General features: G+C 47.8%; 1 protein-coding gene and 1 long non-coding RNA gene across 10 annotated transcripts in view; one reads left to right on the top strand and one right to left on the bottom strand.

Moving 5' to 3' along the window:
• Window positions 1–2,548: 2,548 nt before the first annotated feature.
• On the bottom strand, window positions 2,549–14,561 carry LOC121669163. Of its 8 annotated transcripts, none has more exons than XR_006017625.1 (5): window positions 13,963–14,561; window positions 13,675–13,853; window positions 12,625–12,712; window positions 7,562–12,343; window positions 2,549–4,093 (listed from the first exon to the last, which is right to left on the bottom strand). It is a non-coding gene; the product is annotated as an uncharacterized LOC121669163 (long non-coding RNA). The 8 variants fall into 8 exon arrangements; XR_006017624.1 differs by lacking the exon at window positions 2,549–4,093 and having other exon boundaries at window positions 5,153–8,386; window positions 8,574–12,343; XR_006017627.1 differs by lacking the exon at window positions 2,549–4,093 and having other exon boundaries at window positions 5,153–8,349; window positions 8,574–12,343.
• Window positions 14,562–14,828: 267 nt separating this feature from the next.
• ADCY9 (adenylate cyclase 9) overlaps window positions 14,829–20,501 on the top strand; it is an 84,084-nt gene continuing 78,411 nt past the window's right edge. For both annotated transcript variants that reach the window (XM_042037711.1, XM_042037710.1), the window contains exon 1: window positions 14,829–16,760. In XM_042037711.1, coding sequence (XP_041893645.1) covers window positions 15,062–16,760 — 1,699 coding nt within the window. In that variant the 5' untranslated portion in view covers window positions 14,829–15,061. The remainder of the gene's footprint in view (window positions 16,761–20,501) is intronic.

The following is a 20,501-nucleotide window of genomic DNA, read 5'->3' as shown; positions in this document are numbered from 1 at the left end:
TCCCTGTGCCATAGGCCCAATAGGAAAAGCAAACCCCAACTCCTTTGCATTGTACCTCAGGGCAGTGTGATCCTCTCTGATGAAACAAATCCCTGCTCCCACCTGCATCAGAAGATGCTGTCTGGGGACCATGACAGAAGGCAGGGGTCAGGGACCACAGAGGAGAACCTGGGCTTGGGGATCACAGCAGAGGGCAGGGGGTTGGGGATCATGGAGGAAGGCAGGGATCTGAAGAGCATGGAGGAGAGTTGGGGGGTCCAGGACCATGGAGGCAAGAAGGGGGTTTGTCCTCCTCCATGGGGGAGGACACTGGGTTGGGACTATGGAGGATAGAGGGTTGGGGACCATAGAGGAGGACAAAGGGGTTGGGGACCATGGAGGAGGGCAGGGATTTGGGGACTACAGAGGAGGGCTGGGATCTGGGGACCGTGGAGAAGGGCTGGGATTTGGGGACCATGGAGGAGGGCAGGAGTGGAGGACCATAGAGGAGGACAGGGGCTGGGGGCCATGGAGGAGGACAAAGGGGTGGGGGACGATAGCATACAGCAGGGGCTTTCAGCAGCCACCCAGTGAGGGGTGGATGGATGTACCCTCCCACCGGCGACGGGGGCTCATGCAAACTGCTCATTATAACCCTATTCCCAGCCTGTCTGTCTGTCTTTTCTTCCAACTATCTGTCTCACTCACTAATCAAAGAAGATTGTTCCAAGAAAGCTGGAAGAAGAGAAGGAATGTCTCACTTGGCTGTGGCTTCCTTTGGAAAGTCTGGAAAAACCGTGGCATCTCGATGTGCGTGAAGCTCTGCCTGGCGAGAAGCACATTTTCCTTCCAAAGCTGTTGTAAAGACGTGAATCATGAGCCGGTAACACTCCTGGCAGTGCGAACCCCAATTCCACTGAGACATGGTGCTGGCAGCGGCTCCGCTGTATCTCTTGGACGGAAAAGACAAACATTTATCATAGTGACAGTGCTGGGGAAGAGCTGCCGGTGCTGCCGAGAGCCTGGCGGCGGCCGGATCCTGCCAGCGCCCAGGGTTCTCCCACCAAGTTTTCCGAAGGTCTACCAAAGTTCCTCAAACACCAGCCAAGGGGTTTACAGTCCCTTTTGGTTGTCCTCCACCACCTTGGTGGCACCTCTTGCAGGGATGAAAATATCCTGTATCCAATCATCAGAAAAAGAATAAAAGCCTTTGGAAAGGTCTGCTGGGAGCTGGGGGGAGCCCTGGTGCTCTGCCTGCTGCACGGTGGAGCTCCCCACCCAGCCTGTTCTCTGCTGTTCCCATGCATCCAATGCTGGGGCCAAACTCCTTCCAAACCTTGCCCCCCAAAATGCCCTGTGCTGCAATTGCAAGACCCCAGTGGCTGTGACATGTTTACGAAGCCACTCACTCCCTGCCCAGGCAGTCCCAAAAATCTGCCCACCCTCTTGTCCACCGTAGAGCTGGGGCTGTCACTTGCCCTGCTGGCAGCAGATGCCTGGCTGGCTGAAGCTGCCATTTACAGATCCTGGAGCAAACAAAAACACCCCTTCCATGTAAGTCCCTCCTTTTTGGGTCTGTGGAACTTTGTGCAGCCCCAAGAGCACCCTGGCTTGCATAGACCCCAGCCCTCTAGACAGGGTCTGGGCTCAGGCTTGGAGTTAGAAGAGTTTCAACATTAAGTGTGGATGTGCAGCCCATGGATTCAGGACATGTCAGACAGACACCTCCCACCTCAAACCAGAGCACTGCAGTCAGTTTGTGTCTGTGAGGAACCCCAAAATCAACACATTTTGCCCAAGACGTGCAGGACACTGAACCAGGAAGGCAAATAAAGCCTGAAGAGTGTGCTGGGGCTTTGGGAGCACTTCCCTTGGATGACATCAATGGAATCACAGGTTGGAGAAGCCATCTAAGATCATCAAATCCAACTATTAATCCTGAACTGCCAAGACCACCACTAAACCACGTCCCCAAGTGCCACATCCACAGATCTCCATGGGAGGAGGATTTGCATGTTGCAAAGGGCTTCAGACCCAGAACTGGGCTCTGCATGTGACATCAGAGTTTCCTGGAGGAGACAGGGTGAAGGATGGGGAGCAAGCTCACTTCTGGAGCCATCTGCCTTGGGAAAAGGAATGTCCAAGAGGATTGTCTGCTTGAGGGAGATGGGAAAAGCCTGGATATTGGTCCCAAGGGATCACCATTCACTTTAGTATACCTGGGTCATATTCAGGGCAAGCATCAGAGGAGCCAGGGCAGCCTGGAGGCCTGGGAAGGGGATTTTCACTCCATGAGGTGTCCAGAAAATGTTACCCCTGAAAAATGGGGGGTGGTGGGTGGGGGGCCAGGGCCTGGGGGTATGTCTAAACAGAGCAGAGGGTGGAGGGATGACAGGGTGCTCCCACACTGCTGTCCCTGGCCAGGAGCTGCTGCAGCCCAGGCAGCAACTTGGTGCCACATCACAGTGAATTCCCAGCAGTTTTTCTATGGATGCCCAGCACGGATTGGAGCATTCAGCTGCTCCTTCTCTAATATGTTCATTAGTGGTCATTTAATTACAGGATGCAAGACAAGCCATTCTAAAATACTCATGTACTTGTGCAAAACATGGAATGAGCAATTAGTGCTGCTAATGAGAGAGAGAGTCGTGGTATCAACAACAGGAGAAATCCATCAGCATCCTGGCAAACCTGCAATCCACCCTAACCCACACAGACTGCTCTAATCTGGAATTATCCCAGTAGCCTTTTGGGGCAAAGGGAGGGAAAATGGAATGTGGGTGAGATGGTGGCAAGAGGCCAATTCCTACCCACAAGAGAGACATGAGGTGTCCAAAACCACCTGTATTCCCACCAAAGGCTGTTGGAGGGAATGGGAAGAGGGTGCTGGTGCCACCACCACTTCAGCTCCAGATTGAAATTGAGCAGCACAGGGAAGGCCCTTGCTTCCTTGCAACTTTCCAGTGCCATTGGCCTGGGGATGGGAGTTGGTGGGGCCGAGCATGCAAACCGAGCACTCCCAGGACAGGGAATGCTGCCGGCTGCTTCCCGGTAGCTGTGATTAATTGTTGTTAATATTAAATTCAGCACTTTTATGCAGGACACAGAAGTGCTTAGGCAGAAGCCCAGCTCCCATCCTACCTGTCATTAAAAAACATTGCAATTAAGCTCTAGTGGAAGGAAATACAAGTAAACGCATCCTCTGTAAGTGGCTTCAGCTTTCCACAGACATCTGTGTCCCCCGTTTCCTCTTCGGCTGTCCGAGCTGCTTCTGTTTTCCCTCTTCCCATGACCCATACATTGCTTTTTCTCCTTAATCCTGCCCACAGCTCCCAAAGGCGAGGGCTGGAGCGGGGAGGAGAGGAGCCCCAGCTGCCTCTGACCCATTGCCACCGGTGGAAAGTTCGTGTCAGCTGCAGCTGCAGCCCCAGCCCCGGCCAAAATCAAGGCTGTGCTCTGGGTATCTGCTCACCTAGTTGGATCCTGATGCTCTCTTTGCTTCTCTCCGTGGGCAGTCCAAATGCTTCTGCAAGAGGAAGGGGTGCTACTGCCCCAATATAAAGCATTTAACAAATTATTTCCACTTTGCAGCAGATCTGGATGGGATTTTCAGCAGCTAAGACCTGCTCCTGCTCAAGTCAATGGTGACAGACCTCGACCAAATGCTCCAGGAGAGCCAGCCTGGCCTCCAACCCTGCAGGGCCCGGCACAGTCCAAGCTCTGTGGCAGAGCTGTGCTGACAAGCACAATCATGTGGCAAAGCTGAACGAGCTGGGGGGTTATTGCATCCCAGGACAGGGTTTTCCCACGGCATTGTACCCCTGTTTTACTCCAGCTGTGGTTCTTCACCTAGAAAAGGATGAGGCAGGATGTCAGGGGTGAGATGTGGGGCAGGTAGGGATGGGTCAGCCTGAGCCACAGGACGCTGAGAGGAACCGTGGTGGCAGGGCCCAAAGGGGCAGCCTCTTCTGCCTCTCCCCAGTGACCAACAGGACTGTGATGCAGCCAGAAGTTGTGGTTAAAGTTTATGGAATGCCAGAAGAGGCAGGTGGGAGTGACAGCCATGTACAGCCAGGTCATTGTGTGGCCAGGGTCCCCATCAGGTCCTTAAAACCTGGGAAAAGGCAAAAAAACAAGATAAGACTTAGGGCAAGGGAGTTGGAGATAAAAAGAGGCAGTGAGATAAAAATAAAACCTATGTCAAGGACGATACCAGTGCCAGGAATACTACATTGAAAATTTTGGACCTGGGGGGATAAAGATCATGTGAAAGGTGTCCTAAGTGCCAAAGCTGGCTTTCCAGAGCCACGAAGGACGCTGGCAGAATCGCAGAGGTTCAGGATGGATGGGCAGGGAAGAGGGGCACCAGGTGTGCCTAAATTTGGGCAGAGCTGGGGCTCTGGAAGCCACAGGGCCCAGCCAGCTGGAGGTCTGGGATACAACGTGAGGATTGTGGGAATGCCCTGGCTGCACTCAGTGCTGAGTGGCAAAGAGCAGTGACAACAGTGCCCACACCAGGCTGTGGCTCTGGCCACATCCTCAGGCTTTGCTGATGCTGAGGAGGGAAAGGTTTTGCTGGGATCGTGGTGCTGATGAACACAGGGGTTTTTCCTCGTTACTTGCAAACATCAGCATCATGTATATAAACACAAAATGCCAAAATGTGAGTCAGCCCAATGGCACTTTGGCTCCTGCACCAACAACCTGATAAACGGTGGAACCAGAGCTTGCAGAGGGGATTTATTCCTGTTTTGGGGGTTTCAAAAAGTTGGTTCGTGGCAGGTACAATATACTCCCAAGATATAAAAGAAAAAAATATTTAAATTAAAAGAATGATATAAACCAATTTTTTTCTTCCCAATTAGTTGCTCCCTATTGATGAAGGGAAACCTTTCAGTCTCAGGTAGTGGTCAAACATACTTTTTTTAGAGAGGAAAGAAATGCAGACAGTATTTTCATGTGAGCTGTAGATCCAAATTTTATAAAGGTTGGGGCTTTTTTAGTATTTGCTGAATAAGTTTTGTGGCCCAGTGCTGCCCAGCATAACAAAAGGTTCTATTCACACAAGGGAGCAGATCTGAGACCACCTCAGGAATCTTAATTCCTGAATTTCTCAGCTTTTTTTTTTTTTCAAACATAAAGGATCTCAATGAGCCAATCATGCAGACCTTGATATAATGTCATTTTTTTTATTAAAATGCTATCGTTTAAACTCTGCTCTGTAAACAGTCTGGCCTTCACTTCTGTCTCCAGGTGTCAATAATCCCATGTGGATCAGCAAAACCAACCATGGATATAAAGTTGAGTGTGTGTGAAAAGTGTCTGCAGGATTGAGGCCAGCGATTGCAAAACAGTTTAAACTATAATCCTCCATTTTCATTAGTTTCTTGAAAAACTTCTGCTGTGGGCTTGAAATCCTTCCTGTTTTGTTGAGCCAAAGGTGATTTTTCTCCCCAGCAGTCTGAGCACAAACCTTCCCTCTGGTTTTATGTTGTCAGGCTTCAAAAATCACATTTCCCACTAAGGACATTCTGCCCTTTTCACTGAGAGAGCTCGACATTGACATCTATCATCTAAATAAAGCTAATTAAACACAGTTATTACTTGCTAGACATAAAAGTGTTCCAACCCCACAGTCCAGTAGATTTGGCTGCTTTTGCTAAGTGAAGCTTTGTGCTCTCCCTATGCTACAGAAACACTACATACATTTCCAGCCTAAGAGGTTTCTTCAGCCCTGTAGCTCTTTATTTTCTGTAAGATTTGAGGCCTATAAAAGGGACTTCTTTCAGTCCATGGTGTTTGCCACGTCTTTGCCTTAAGATGCAGGAGGAGGATGGAGCAGCTCAGACCATCCCTGCTGTCAGCCCCACGTTGCTCCATCACCCACAGGCACTGGGAGCATCCTTCATTCCTGTGTGTTCATTTTTCAGCCTAATATATAATTTAAGTAAGACCTCAGCCCAAAAACTCTGTATCTGCATCATCTCCTAGGACACTGAGCAGTGCAGAGGTGGTGGGCTCCAGACAGTGGCCACCTGAAGCTCTGTTCTGTTGGAGAGAGAAACAACTTCCCACTAAGTTGTCACTGCCACGCGTTGCCTTTTTGGGGAAGAATGAAGGCAGTGACTCTGTGTTGCTGAAGTTTCTGTGGTTAGAGAAGCACAACTGCTCATCTAAGGGCAGAGGTGGGCTGTGGGCTGGTTTGTACTCAGGATGAGGTCAGGAAGATAACAATCTCTCTAAGAGCCCTGCCACATTTCTAGCTTCGAAGAAGAAGTTTGAGGCTGTAGCAAAGTGATGGACTTGGTGCCTCCTGGTGTGAGCAGCGCGTCTGGAGAGGTGAGACAGGGCAGGAGAAAAATCTGGTAAAAATCCACACACCTCCACTCAACGTGTCTCTAAAGGAGTCCATGGGAATTGACTGTGAACTGAATGCAATAAGAAACGGAAGCAAGAAATCCAGGTGAAGAGCAAATCCTTCATTAAGAGCTTAAATGGTCCAAATGAAAAATCAAACATGGCAATAGTTATTTGGGTTATAATAGAATGAGACTTAATAAATATGTGTTACAACTGTGAAAGGGGAGTAGAATATTTTCCCTGCTCGTCAACAGAGCCAAAGCTGAGGAAGGAATGGAAACAAGGATGGTAAAAGAGGAGAAATGAGCAGACAGGAAAAAGCCACTTAGCACAATAAATCTGCTTCTCAGCCCCCACTTCCTTGGTGCATGGCTAGAGCCTTTTCTCTTTCTCTGGCCACATGTCTCTGCCCCCTAAAATCACTGCAGAAGTGTGAAAAATCCTTCAGCTGAAGATGGTGGGATACCTTACTTTAATATTTTCAGCCAGGCTTCAGCTTTGTAGCTTATTCAGGAACAGGTACCCAGGAATTTAACATTAATAACTGAGATATTTTGACTGAACACATAAGACACACAATGGGCCTGTTTGTTTTTTTGTTTGGACTGAAGAAATACTGAGAGGCAATTTCAACTCCTGGTTTTGTTTTCCAAGTGTTCTAGAAATTAATTTCCCAAATAAATAGACAAGCTGTGGGACAGTTTTATCCATGAGATCACACATAGTAGCATGGTCTGCACCAAGTTCCCTTTGGTAAATAACTCATCTCTCTGAATCTACCAAAACGACCTCTGAGCAGTTCTCACAGGTATAAATCATGCCGAGCTTCTGAAAGCTGCAGTCTGGAGGAAACCTTTGGTGGGAAATTGCTGGGAAGCCTGTCATGAGATTTTTCCTGACTGTTCCACTGAGAGTTTAACATGTGCCACGAAGCACGAGGGTTGTTTGATTTTTGCTTATTGACAGTGACTGTTGGTTCTCCCACTCACCCAACTCAAGGAGCTTCCTGGTTTATAAAAGGATTAGGGCCCCATTCCTAAGTCCTGGTTCCATTTAGCCAATAAATGCTGGATTGTAGTATTTCTCCCTCTGTGACCTTTCACTGTGTTCTATGTGCCACCTTGTCTTGCTCCCCAACTCCCCTTTTTAACAAACATTTGCTGTTTTCAGTTCCCAGAACCACTATTGCCCTTTCCCTGTGGAAGCAAGCATTCCCTCTTACCTCTGTCAAAAGGTATTTCTGTACTTGCCTCATCCACAACCAGCAGGACCCAGTCCTGAGTAACTTCACATTTTATTTCCACAATACACTGCAGTTGTCAGGGCAGCACCATAGGTAAAAATGCCTGGAGGATGTGATAACCACCTCTGCCAAAGTGTTATGTTTCAGTGTTCTCAGCAACATTTTCTTCCCACTTTTTTCTCCTCTGGAAACAGAACAAGGCGCATGGCACAAACATGCATTCATGCTCAGTTTTAAACATGATTTTTTGGAAAGTGTTTGCTTTCACATTCAACCTGGTCTAGTGGAAGGTGTCCCTGCCATGGCAGGGGGTTGGAGCGAGATGATCTTTAAAGTTCCTTCCAACCCAAACCATTCCATGATTGTTTGGTTCTATAAATTGCCCTGTAGGACTTTTTCTTGTTTCATCCAAGTCTTAATCCTACCACCACTACAACAAATTGAAGTAATGACGGGTTCCTGTGTTTGTAGACAGAAGTGAACTTCTTCCAAGGTTGAGAACACAAAAGTGTTCTCAACAAATTGAAGTAATGACAGGTTCCTGTGTTTGTAGACAGAAGTGAACTTCTTCCAAGGTTGAGAACACAAAAGTGTGTACAAATTGTCTTAAATACAACCTAAAAGTTGATATAATAATTTCTCAATGCCTTCCACTTCATCCTTGTCACATCACTGCTAAATTGCTGAGATACATCTGCTCCACTGAAGGAGTGAGGGTCACGTATCTTTCTGGATGTCACTGGAGTTGCAGCCACACAGGTGAAGTCCTAGGTATAGGTGAGAAGAATGTTCACTTCAATCCTTCTGGGGAAAAAAAAAAAGCACCAGAAATCCAATATTACTGGGTTTGGTTATTTTTCAAAAAATGTTGGCACCCACAGGGCAGAATAACAGATTTGGGGCTAAAATAGAGCCAGGGAAAGAGCAAGTGAATCTATTCAGGGATGAAGTTGGGAACACTCTGCGTGGCTCGGACAGCAATGGCTCTCACCAGATCCATTCCCAGCTCAGCCGTGCTCAGGGTCACCTTTCCATCGCGGATCAACCGAGATGACGGATCAGGTCACAAAAATGCCCCAGCAATCCTCTTCTTCCCAGAAACCTAAATTTAAGAAGGGCTTGGTGCACACATAGCAAATGTTTCACAAAGTTTTATGTTGTGTAATTGCTTGTGGCACATGCAATTCCTTAGCTGGGGTTTTCTGCAGATTTGCAGCAGGTCTTCCTCCCAAACCTGTAGCGTGTGCACGAGGTGACTGCATAATCCTGTAATTACACCTGTAAATCCTCACCCTCACCTCTTTTCAACCGAATAATCCAAACCACTAAATATAAAACATGTTTCAGTTTGCAACTGCACCATTGCAAAAATCCGAAAATGGTAAAATTGTGTGTTGCAACCTTCACACCCATTGCAGAAATAACAAATTTTTCAAATCTCTACAGTTTCCTCCATAGTACTGCAAGAAAATCATGTACCAAGGGTCACGTCTCGCCTGCCCATGGTTTGAAAGGGGTTACTGGTTTTTGTCTGCCTGTTGGAATGGCCCGTTCCTTGTGGAAAATAGAGCTAGTTCAGACATGTTTAATGGAAGTGCCAGAAACAGTCCTTTGCTTGGACCAGGAAGAGCATGACACCATCCTGCAGCATGAAGGAAGGGAAAACCAGAAGCACCCATGGGAAGGGGGCACACCAGTGCTGCTTGACAACAGGGGGCATTTTGTAGGATGTCAAAAACCACAGAAGCTCATTTGCAAGAGAAAAAACTGCAGAACTTGAGAGGGGTAGATCGAGAGAATTCACATTATCGTCATTCTTCTACTTCCCATCCTGACTTGGAGCCCCAGAAAATCCTCCCTCATTTGTATCACGTAGGACTGTTTTTCTGTGCCTTTTCAACTGCCTTCCACCTACTCATGAAGTCCTGCTGATGACTTTAGTGTCACTTCCCACTATTTGACTGCAGCTCTTGGTCATTCCCCCAGGTTTTTGCTGGTTTATGCTGTGCTATAAAGCAGAGTTACCTCATGGCAGCAGGACTGACTCAGCTCTGCCTTGGGAATGCTGGATGAGGACTGCTGTAGCTGATCTCCAGTCAGTGTTTTAGAGCTTCTACCCTGTTTTCTTGCCATTATTTCCTAATGGCTTAAGACTTTGCTTCAGTTTGGTTATAGCCTGTCCCTTGTCTCCCTAATTTATACATTCTGAGAAACTGCAAGCAGGTGGAGTGGGAGCTTGATGCAGGGCTGGGCTAGGTGACATCAATGACTGCCACTTGTAAAGCCCTTCTCCTGCCCTTTATTCCTTGGGACTTCCACACCCACACAGTCCCACTCATAGCAACCCTAACACTCCTATTTTGAATAAGAAAGTGCCTTTTTACTTCCTTTTTTTTTTTTTTTTTTAAGCAGCAGGGTGCCATGCAAGTCCCTCCATTGAGTGTTTGTAGCTATAAAAGCATGTCAGATGTGGCTGTATTTGCAGACAACAGTGGTACTTCCTCTCTTCGGAAATGGAGCAAGCTTCTATTTTGGGTTGTGCTGACTCAAGGATGAGGTACCCAAGCTGATTCAGCAGTTTGGCAAGCCAGAAGAACTTCTGGTTATGAATGGAATGAGCAATAAACTTAAGTTTGTCTTCATCTTACAGAAATGTATATTTGAGTGAAGCCACCTCCTGGTGGCAGACATTTTGTCAGATAAGTGGAATATTCTGCATTGCTTTTGGCAAAAAGGCCACTCCAACGAGACAACCATAAAGCCTGCAAGTAAAATTCTGGTCCCAGGGGAGCCAGAGATTCCTATTCATCCGGACTGGGACTTATCCTCCCTCTTGAGTCACACAAAAAGATCTTCTACTGCTTACTTGCTTATTTAATCTGTGCATCTCATCTGGGATATGAAATCCTCTCAGTGATATGAATAAATTGAACAGCAATTTCAAAAGGATGGAAATACAGGACACAAAACCAACCTGGCCACCGCAAGGAAGTGAGAATGCACCACCCACTTACTCAGCTTCCATGGGTTCGTATGGAAAAGATGTCAAAGGTAACCCTTGTGCTCTTCTGCTATGGAAAAGTGAAATAAGCATCATGATACTTTATAATTTTTAAAACCATGGAGGAGTAACAGTCTTTCACAATATTTGCCACTGTTAACCTGTTAGTCTGTGAACAGAAGTCAGAAGATTTGTTGAGTTTTGGTTTTTCTAAACGAGTTCTTTCACCTGGAGGCTTCCAGCATTCAAAACAAAGCTTGCAACGAACGCTGTGCATGTCAGCAAGGATGAAGATACCGAAGTTTGTCAGAAAGTGAGATCTTGCTGTTTATTAAGGCAAGAAAGCAGGAAATGGGGCATCTGAGCTGTCTCCCTTGAGGCCTTCTGTCTGTGGATGGTCCAAACAGGTTTTAACATCTTTGCCTGCATCTTTATGCTGTTTCCAGACAGGATCAATAATCCCCATAGTCCCCACCCATGGCACCCATGATGCCTGTTCTTTCAGGCTGCCAAGTTTTTCCTTTGACAGCACATAATAAAAGCTGCAAACTTCCAAAGAGCATTCCTCCTCCCCAGCTACAGCAACCCCACTGGCATTAAGGCACACTGTTGTTCCAGCCAGCCGTTCCCATGTCATATTCTCCTGCCTCATGAAGGCGGTTTGTGAAGTCTAAAAAAGCATCATGTGGGTTGTCACATTTCAGAACCCTCTAAATAGCTTTGCGTGGCTCCATCAGATAAGCAGTAAAGTACAATATTATGAACGTCAAACAACAGCTCATCATTACAGCTGACAAAGCTTGTTCTTCTGAGAGGGGAAGTAAATTCAGTTCCATAGACTAAATATGTATATTTAGTGGCTTGAAGTTAAAAGAACTCTGCAAGTAGGATTTGCATTTGCCCAGCTATTGCTCTGTGAAATATTTCCTCTAACTCAGTCTCTGAGAAAGGAAACCTGTCACAGAGTATTTTGGAAGGCTGGTCAGAGTTCTCCACAGGGAACCAGCACAACCAACACCAGAATGAACCCAGGACCCAAGATCTAGACTGCATGGAGGCTCCCAGCTCTACCACGATGGCTCGTTGTGGTAGCTAAGAAAGCGATCCAGAGGAAGCATCTTCCTTCAAGGGTGTCACAGACATGACCCACTCAGGTGCTGCCTTAGAGGGACACGCTGGCTGTTATATCTGTCCTGGATAAAAACAAATCAGAAGGTGGTGGTGGTGCTGAGGAAATAACAAATACAACCTCATACCACTTCTTGTTCTCTAAAACAAATCTCGGTCACACTTAAAATGAATCCAACCATCACTGGCATTTGTGGTTTTCTGCTTCATGTATTTAATCTGCTACTTGAATTCAACGGAGAAAAATTTACACAATAAAAGCAAAGTGAAATTAAAAATTCAGTGTTTCAGGAGACAGCATGAGGTCTGTCCCAGCCAGAGCAGAGCTAATGAAAGTGAAGAGAACTGTTCCTTGACTGCACATGCAGGGTGTTTCCATGGAACTTCACAACAACAGGGGAAGGTGGGGAATGGCTGGGCTGGTGAGTGTTGGGTGACTGCTCCACCCAAAATATCAAGTGGAGGAGAGCAGGACGAGAGTCTACAGGTTACAAGTCTAGTGGGAGCTTCCTTGGGGGAGCAAGGATTCTGCACAACCTTGGAATCCCGATGCGAATCTTACCAAAGGAGGGTCTGAGAAGTCAGATGTCTCCTTCCATCCCATCTCCCTCCTTCGAACCTGTAAACAAAAGCTGGGAAAGAGGAACTCCTTTATTAGCGGAGATCAAAAGCTGTCTCTGACCAAATTTGGGATCATGTGGGTCACTCAGTGAAAACTTGTGGTGTAGCCAGTATCTTTGATGTGATTCTGTTTATTCTAAGAACATACAAAGTTACACTTTATTGAGCGTGGGGGAACAAGACAAAAAACCTATGCTGGAATTTCGGTACCTCTTAAATCTCAAAGTTCAAATCACCCAACCTAAATCTTACAGGTTTACATAAAAAAATTTAAAAACACAGGTAGTTTTACCTTAAATTCTCTGCCAATGAGGTAAAAAACTTTTTTCCATTTTCCACCACGCCTTCGAATCCTTGGAAGCTGTTGCACTTCTTTAATCCTGCAGATTAAATAAATTCATTGTCCTGTACAAAGTAAAAATGTAACTTAAAGTACATTTAGATGAATCAATAAAAAGGTTGGAAAGAAGTTTTAGTGAATTTATCAATTAATAGCCAAGCCCAGGAGGCCATCCTGCCTTTCTGCTCTGTCAGCTCAGGGATTTCTCTCTTCCCAACAGTGTTTATGTAAGAGCTGCATGGTAAGCAGCACTCGCTATACAATATTGATCAGCTGAGCCATTAGCTGGAATTCAAGAGACAACTATGTCACAGCAAAACCAGAACAACTATTGCTATTGATTGGAATTTTTTAGAGATTATTTTGATATTTGAGCATGTCAGGAAATACAAATTTCTTCTAAATAATAATACTAGGAACATAGATTACAGCATGGTTACAGAACATCCTTACAAAGGAAATGAAAAAATGGGCAGGTTTCAATTTCAGTAACTGTGGGGACACAGATTTTCTATTACTATTTTCAAAAAAGATTATAGAGAATCACAGACCACTGTGGATGCAAAAGACCTCCAAGACCATCGAGTCCAACCTTCGACCCAATACTAACATGCCCACTAAACAATATTGTGAAGCACCATGTCCACTCGTTTTTTAAACACTTCCACGGATGGTGACTCCACCACTGCCGTGGGCACCTTGTGCCAGCATCTGACCACCAGCAAATAAATTTTCCCAATATCCAACCTCAACCTGTCTCGGCACAACTTGAGGCTGTTTCCTCTCATCCTGTCCCTCGTTCCCTGGGAGCACAGCCCAACCCTCACCCAGCTGCACCCTCTTGTCAGAGAGTTGTAAGGTATGAGAAGGTCCCCCCTGATCCTCTTTTTCTCCAGGCTGAGCCCTCCCAGCTCCCTCAGCTGCTCCTGGTACTCCAGACCCTTCCCAGGCCACTCTCCAGCCTCTCAATGTCTGTCTTGTCTAGAGGGGCCAAAAATTTACCTCAGAATTGGAGGTGCCACAGCACAGGGGATGGTCACTGCGCTGATTCTGCTGGCCACAACATTACTATTATTACATTAGTGCCCTTGGCTTTATTTTATGGAATGGTGTGGTCTTTAGAGAAGGGACTGCAGAAGGAAGGACGGCTGGAGTGAAGTGCTTTGCTGGGGAAGGCTCACCTGGAAAACAGCAAATGGGATTCAGGGAAGTAGAAGCCATAGCAGGAGGAACTGGGGCTGGAGCCGAGGGGCTAAGAGGGATGAGGTGGGATCAATTTGTGAACATCACCTGTGAGCAAGGGTGAGGGATGCAGAGCTGGGAAGAAGAGAGGGAGCTATAGCACCAGCAGAGAGAAGCCCTGTGAAGAAGGAAAGCCACGGTCCATCTGCGAGGAGAGATAATGAAACCGAAGGAGCGGGGCAGGCGAGATAGCGTCAGCCATAAACAAGCGGAGAACGAGGAGAAAAATAATCCAGCTAGTTTGTAGCGGGGCTCAGGCTCAATTGTTTGGTGAAGTGCGTGTTGTCTGCGCATGGCAAATGTCAGCCGGTGGGGAGGGCGGTGGCGGGGGCAGCCCGGGAACCCCGGCGCCCGGCCCCGCGGGCTGTCCCCACTAAGGGGCTGCCCGGCTCCTGCTACCCCTCGCTGTCCCGTCCCTGCCTCACGGAGGGTGCCACCATCATCACGCCCATCGCTCTCTGAGGGGACCGTCCCCACTCCTGCCCGCGCCCCTCGCACTGAGGCGGGAAGTGTGTGTTGGGGGGGAGAGGGGGGGGCGCGCTCCCGCCGCGCCGCCGCGCCCAATTGGCCAGCGGGGGCGCGCTCCCGCAGCCCCCCCGACCCCCCCCCGTGCCGTCAGGAAGATGGTGGCGGCCGCTTGAGCGCGTCCCCGCGCTCCCCTTCCTCCCCTTAGACGGGCGGGCGGCCGGGCGGAGCAGAGGGGAGCGGCTGCTGCTGCCGTCCCGGCTGGGCGGGCGGCTGAGGGCGGGAGGCGGCCCCTCGGCGGCGGCCGTGCGGGGAGGAAGCGGCGGGTAGCTGCAGCCGACATGGAGGAGCGGTCCCCTCCCGGCGGGGGCCCGGCGTCCCCCCCGCGGGGCTGAGCCAGCGGCCCGCCCGCCCCGCGCCTCGGGAGGGCTGCGGGGGAGCGGGGCCAGCGGCGGGTGGCGGCAGCCCCGGCCCGGCTCGGCCCAGGCGAGGGGACTATGCGGGGCTGCCCCGGCGCGCTGTGTGCGGAGCCCGGCGAGCAGCCGATCGCCGCGGCGCTGCCCGGCCGCCCCTACGCGGCGGGGACCGGAGGAGACTAGAGGCGACCCTGCGAGGAGCCAGGTGGCTTCGGCAATCCCAGAGACCCAAGTCCGGCGCGGGCTCTTGAGGAGGAATTAACAACATGGCTTCCCCACCGCACCAGCAGCTGCTGCATCACCACAGCACCGAGGTGAGCTGCGACTCCAGCGGGGACAGCAACAGCGTGACGGTGAAAATCAACCCCAAGCAGCACCAGGGCTGCACCTCTTCTAAGCACTGCAAGTACAGCATCTCCTCCAGCTGCAGCTCGGGGGAGTCGGGGGGCACCCGCCGAGCCGGCGGAGCGGGCGGCAGTGGCTCCGGCCTCCGCCGGCAGAAGAAGCTGCCGCAGCTCTTCGAGAGGGCCTCTTCCAAGTGGTGGAACCCCAAGTTCGACTCCAACAACCTAGAGGAGGCTTGCATGGAGAGATGCTTCCCGCAGACCCAGCGCAGGTTTCGCTATGCTCTCTTCTACATCAGCGTGGCCTGTCTGCTCTGGGGCGTCTACTTCGGCATACACATGAGAGAGAAACAGATTGTTTTCATGGTGCCGGCTCTGTGCTTCCTCCTGGTATGTGTAGCTTTTTTTGTGTTCACTTTCACTAAGACTTACGCCCGCCATTACGTATGGACTTCACTGATACTCACCCTCCTGGTGTTTGCTCTGACCCTCGCTCCGCAGTTCCAGGCTGTGAAGCCTGTCTCAGGAAGTGGTGACATGTCCAACCGGACTCTCCCGGCAGATCCCACAGACACTTGTCTTTCTCAAGTGGGCAGTTTTTCTATGTGTATTGAAGTGCTCTTGTTGCTTTACACAGTGATGCACTTACCCCTGTATTTAAGCTTGTTTCTGGGACTGTCGTACTCGGTCCTCTTCGAGACCTTTGGCTATCACTTCCGTGATGAGAACTGTTTCACACCTCTGGGAGCCGGTGCGGTTTACTGGGAGCTGTTGAGTAAAGCCTTCCTGCACATCTGCATCCACGCCATCGGTATTCATTTATTTATCATGTCCGAAGTCAGATCAAGAAGCACATTCCTGAAAGTGGGGCAATCCATCATGCATGGAAAAGACTTGGAAGTGGAAAAAGCCCTGAAAGAGAGGATGATTCATTCTGTTATGCCAAGAATAATAGCCGATGACTTAATGAAGCAGGGGGATGATGAAAGTGAAAACTCCATCAAACGTCATTCCACCTCAAGCCCCAAAAACAGGAAGAAGAAGCCCTCCATACAGAAAACCCCCATAATATTCCGTCCTTTTAAAATGCAGCAGATAGAGCAAGTGAGCATTTTGTTCGCAGATATTGTTGGCTTCACGAAAATGAGCGCCAACAAATCAGCCCACGCCCTGGTGGGACTCCTGAACGACCTCTTTGGACGCTTTGACCGTCTGTGTGAGGACACTAAATGTGAGAAGATCAGCACTTTGGGAGACTGTTACTACTGCGTGGCCGGCTGCCCCGAGCCCCGGGCAGATCATGCCTACTGCTGCATCGAGATGGGCTTGGGGATGATCAAAGCCATCGAACAGTTCTGCCAGGAGAAGAAAGAAATGGTGAACATGAGAGTCGGTGTTCACACCGGGACAGTCCTGTGTGGCATTTTGGGAATGAGGAGGTTCAAGTTCGATGTGTGGTCCAACGATGTCAATTTGGCCAATCTGATGGAGCAGCTCGGGGTGGCTGGGAAGGTCCATATTTCGGAAGCTACTGCCAAATATTTGGATGATCGTTATGAAATGGAGGATGGAAAGGTGGTTGAGCGTGTCGGTCAGAGCGTGGTAGCCGACCAGTTAAAAGGTACGTGCTTTTATTTTGTACTTGTTTTTCTTTTGTGAGGGAACAGCATTGCCCCAGTGCCTGCTTTGTGCTTGCTGACTTGCAAACTGAACGTGTTTTACATTTAACTTTGTGTGCTGGTGATCACAGACACCAGGGGAATTACAGGATAAAAGATGCCACAGAGATAAGTGTGAAAGATCATCTGTGGAACTCAAAATAGGCTTTAAAACTCAGCGCTCCTTGTGAGAGTGTTGCCTCGTAGGGAGGAGAAGGTTCATGTGTTTGCTGTCTGCAAGAGGTTTTTGTTTTACTGTTGTGTGTCATCCTTTAATTCAGTAAGTAAACTTGTTAATTGACTTCATGTGGCATACAGAGAGCATATGTGTTTTGCAAAATTATATATATCTGTGAAAAGGTTTTTTTGGCATCAGGAGAGTTGGGACTGTGAAGGCATTTGGGAAAAATGACAGCTGGATTCACAGAAAGAAATGAGCACTGTAGATTTGGCAGTTTGATATGGCAAGTTGTTGCAGTTTGGAGTTAGGCTGGAAAAAGTTACTCAGGTGGCTCAGTAAGCTGGCAGATGCTCTCATTTCTGCAGCTCGAAGGATTTGGGGATGAAATGGCAAATTTGCCTTTTAGAGAAGAAAATGAAGGATCCTTTGGTTCCCCTTGGTTAAGGGTCTGATTTTCATTTTTCTGCAGTGTTCATTTTGAAGTGAAACCCTTGGCTGCTTTCTAGCAGCACTTGGAGGCGCGTGCAGGAGGGTTGTATGAGCTGAGGGTTTAATTGTCTGTTTTGTCAAAGCTGTCTCTCTTCGGTGCTGTGCCTTTGTCTCAGAGAGAGATTGTTGTCTGCAGTGCTCATAGTCCAAGGTGGGGAGCAGATGGAATATGTAACAAACCCTGTTATGCTCTGTGAATTTATTCGTTCTGCTTGTAAAAGTTTATATATATATAGATATAGATATGTATTCCATTTTTATGAAGCTGGAAAACTGAGTGGAAGAACCCGAAGGAGTCATAGACGTTGTGATGGAGGAAGGAGATATTTGTGGCAACAAACACAAAAGGAGGCCAGGATGGTGGTAGAAAGGTCAGTGAGTAAGGACGTGGGGAGAGCACTGCAGAGCAGTGGTGGCAGTGGCAGCCACTTGCCCCTGGCAGGTGCTTGTTTTGATGTGACACAAAAACTTATTTTTGGTGAGCGAGCTGTCCACATGCATACGGCAGCGGGAGGCTTACGGCGAGCAATGACATCGGCAGTGACATTGGTGCCTGGGAGCCACAGGACTGAAGCAGATGTGTGTCCCTGGGCTTTGGCTTTCTGTTTAGCTTCTAAAAATACAAATTCAGTTAATTTCTTTGAAAAGTGTTGACACTGATGTATTTCAGTGGGAGTGTGCTTTCAAGAAATCAGCATCAGACGTAACCTCGTTGTTACTCTAAGATGGATTTTGCTGTTCTAATGAAAATAAATTGAACAGGTTGTAGAGAAACATCCCTGTGATATTTCCCTCTTCCATGTACCTTTACAGCCAAATGCAGTGCAAAGGCTGTGTTGTAGCAGCAAATAAAATTCAGTATTTTTGCTGCATTTATAACTGTTCTCAATATTAATCCCAAACTGACATGAACTTAGTTGTGGAGACTGATGGTACTGCTCTTAAATTTTCTTATTTATTTGTTTATATTTTCTAGGAGATCACAAGAGCACTTTGTAGAGCAATTATACCACATGCCAGCAGTGGGTTTTTCTTGGTCTTTCTCAGACTTCTGTTCTGTCCTTGGTTGCATTTATCATGAGAGGGCACAGGCTGCTCTGCCTCCTCAGTACAGAGGTTTGGATTTTGCAGCTCTGAATGCCTTTCACAGCTCCTGCTTCAGCCAGGGTACTACAGATGGACAAACTGGTATGCAGTCTAGATAAGATGAAGTTTGCTTTGTGAACTGACATTTAGTGGTCTCTTCTTACCCTGAAATGTAGCTTTGAAAGCATCTGGAGCATGTGGTAAGAATTACTTTAACAAGGAATATGGGTTGGGCTTTGCTTTTTCCCCATTTCCCTTCTGGTTTTTTTTGTGGAGCTGTAATCAGCTGCCATTTCTTACCAATGTCTTACGCAGTTACAGAAATCAGAGGCTGTGTGTACTTCTAAGCCAAGCAAACCTCTGCCATGACTGCCCTTAGCCCCAGGTTTGTAGCACACTTACTCTGTTCCCTCCCATGCACAGAGCCTCAGGGGACGTGGTAGGTAGTGGGTGCTTCAGAGCTGCCCATTTTTTCCTGTTTCCTCAGAACTTTGTTCTGCAGCCAGATTACTCAGCTGACAGGTAAATGCCATCAGGGGAAAAAATACATCAAAGCCAATGATAAAAGCCATCAAACAGCAGTGCCATGGGCTGGTGTGTAGGACCTGCTGCAGGGGAGGGTTTTGTTAGGGAGCAGCTCTGAGATTTAATAAGGGAAACTGAGATTTCAGCTCTTAATTGATCTCTGCCAAGCATCTGCTCGGTTCTGTGAATGGAGGTGCTGTTAGGAAGCTTTGCCGTACTATTTTCCCTGAGAATCCGTTGATAGTAGCGATAGAGAAGAGGAAGTTTGTTGTGGTTGTTTAATTATGTCATACCTCGTACTCTATTCAAGTATAAAAGTGCTGTACAGATAACAGACATAAGCTTTGTTTCCCTACCAGTACTTCAATTCTCAGCTTCCTTTCAACCTCTGATATCTTAATTATATCCTATTTTTAATGCTGTATGTCTAGTATATTATCTCTTAATTGAGCTGCAGCAGTCGTAGCTATCTTTGAGGCTGAGTCAAAAGGAGCAAGTAAACTCTTCAAAGAGCAAAGTGGGAGGTGCCGAGCACACGGTGTCCACGTTCCACACACTTCAGGACTTCTACCTAACACTGCTCCTGGAGCAGGTCTTGAAACAAAAGCACCTCTGTGGCTGGAGCACGTCAGGCGTGCTCCTGGAGCGAGTCCTTTGGCTCGGTTCACCCCGAAGGAATCCAGGTACAGCTCTCCAGTGTGCACCAAAGCAGGGTGTGGAAGAGTCACTTGGGCAAACTGCTTCAAAACCCTGCTCCCCATTCCGTTTGGAATACTCAGGTTTATGTGCCCCAAGTTGTCCTAGTGCTGCTCTTCCTCTTTTTTTGGAGTAGATGAGGCAAAACTAAATTACTTTCTGTTTTGTGGTTCACTGAAATCTTAGGATGGGAATATCTTTTTTTCCTCCTTTGCTTCCTTGGCTCCTTAGTGCAAGCAGTGGGGCCCTGGTATGTTCCCTCCTGTTTCTGATGGTGTCTAAAAGAAACCAACAAGGAGAGCTTGCCAGTGATGCCTTGCAATATTTTTGCCTGTTTCTGACTCCTCTATGTTTTAAGATTCCTTAGACCCCTGTTTTCACAGCACCTGATCCCCTTGGATGTGAAGGGAGTGCAGGAGAGCAGTGTTGGGAGTGGATTTTTTGAGGTCCACAGATAAACCCCAGCCATCAGTTCAATTATATCTTCCATAATAATTTCACTGTAGGATTTGAGACAATTCACTTTCTCTGTCTTCTTGCAGAGCTTCCTAGAAAATAAATTTATTGAAGATTATGGGATACTGAGAGTCACATAACGTAGGTTAATGTGTTCCTTTTGAGCTCCGGAGGCAGAGATCTCTTGGGATATAAAGAGTTCTGCTTATGGAAATATTTTTGTTTTGCTCTGTTCTTCTTGGTTGTTTGCATTTCTCTTTCTTGTTGCTTA

This window comes from Corvus kubaryi, unplaced genomic scaffold, assembly GCF_017639235.1.
Source record: "Corvus kubaryi isolate FWS band 111438036 unplaced genomic scaffold, C.kubaryi_AGA036_p1.0 37387, whole genome shotgun sequence".
Taxonomy (NCBI): Eukaryota; Metazoa; Chordata; class Aves; order Passeriformes; family Corvidae; genus Corvus; species Corvus kubaryi.
The sequence above is the reverse complement of the archived record's forward strand: the minus strand, read 5'-3'. Positions and strand labels throughout refer to the sequence as shown.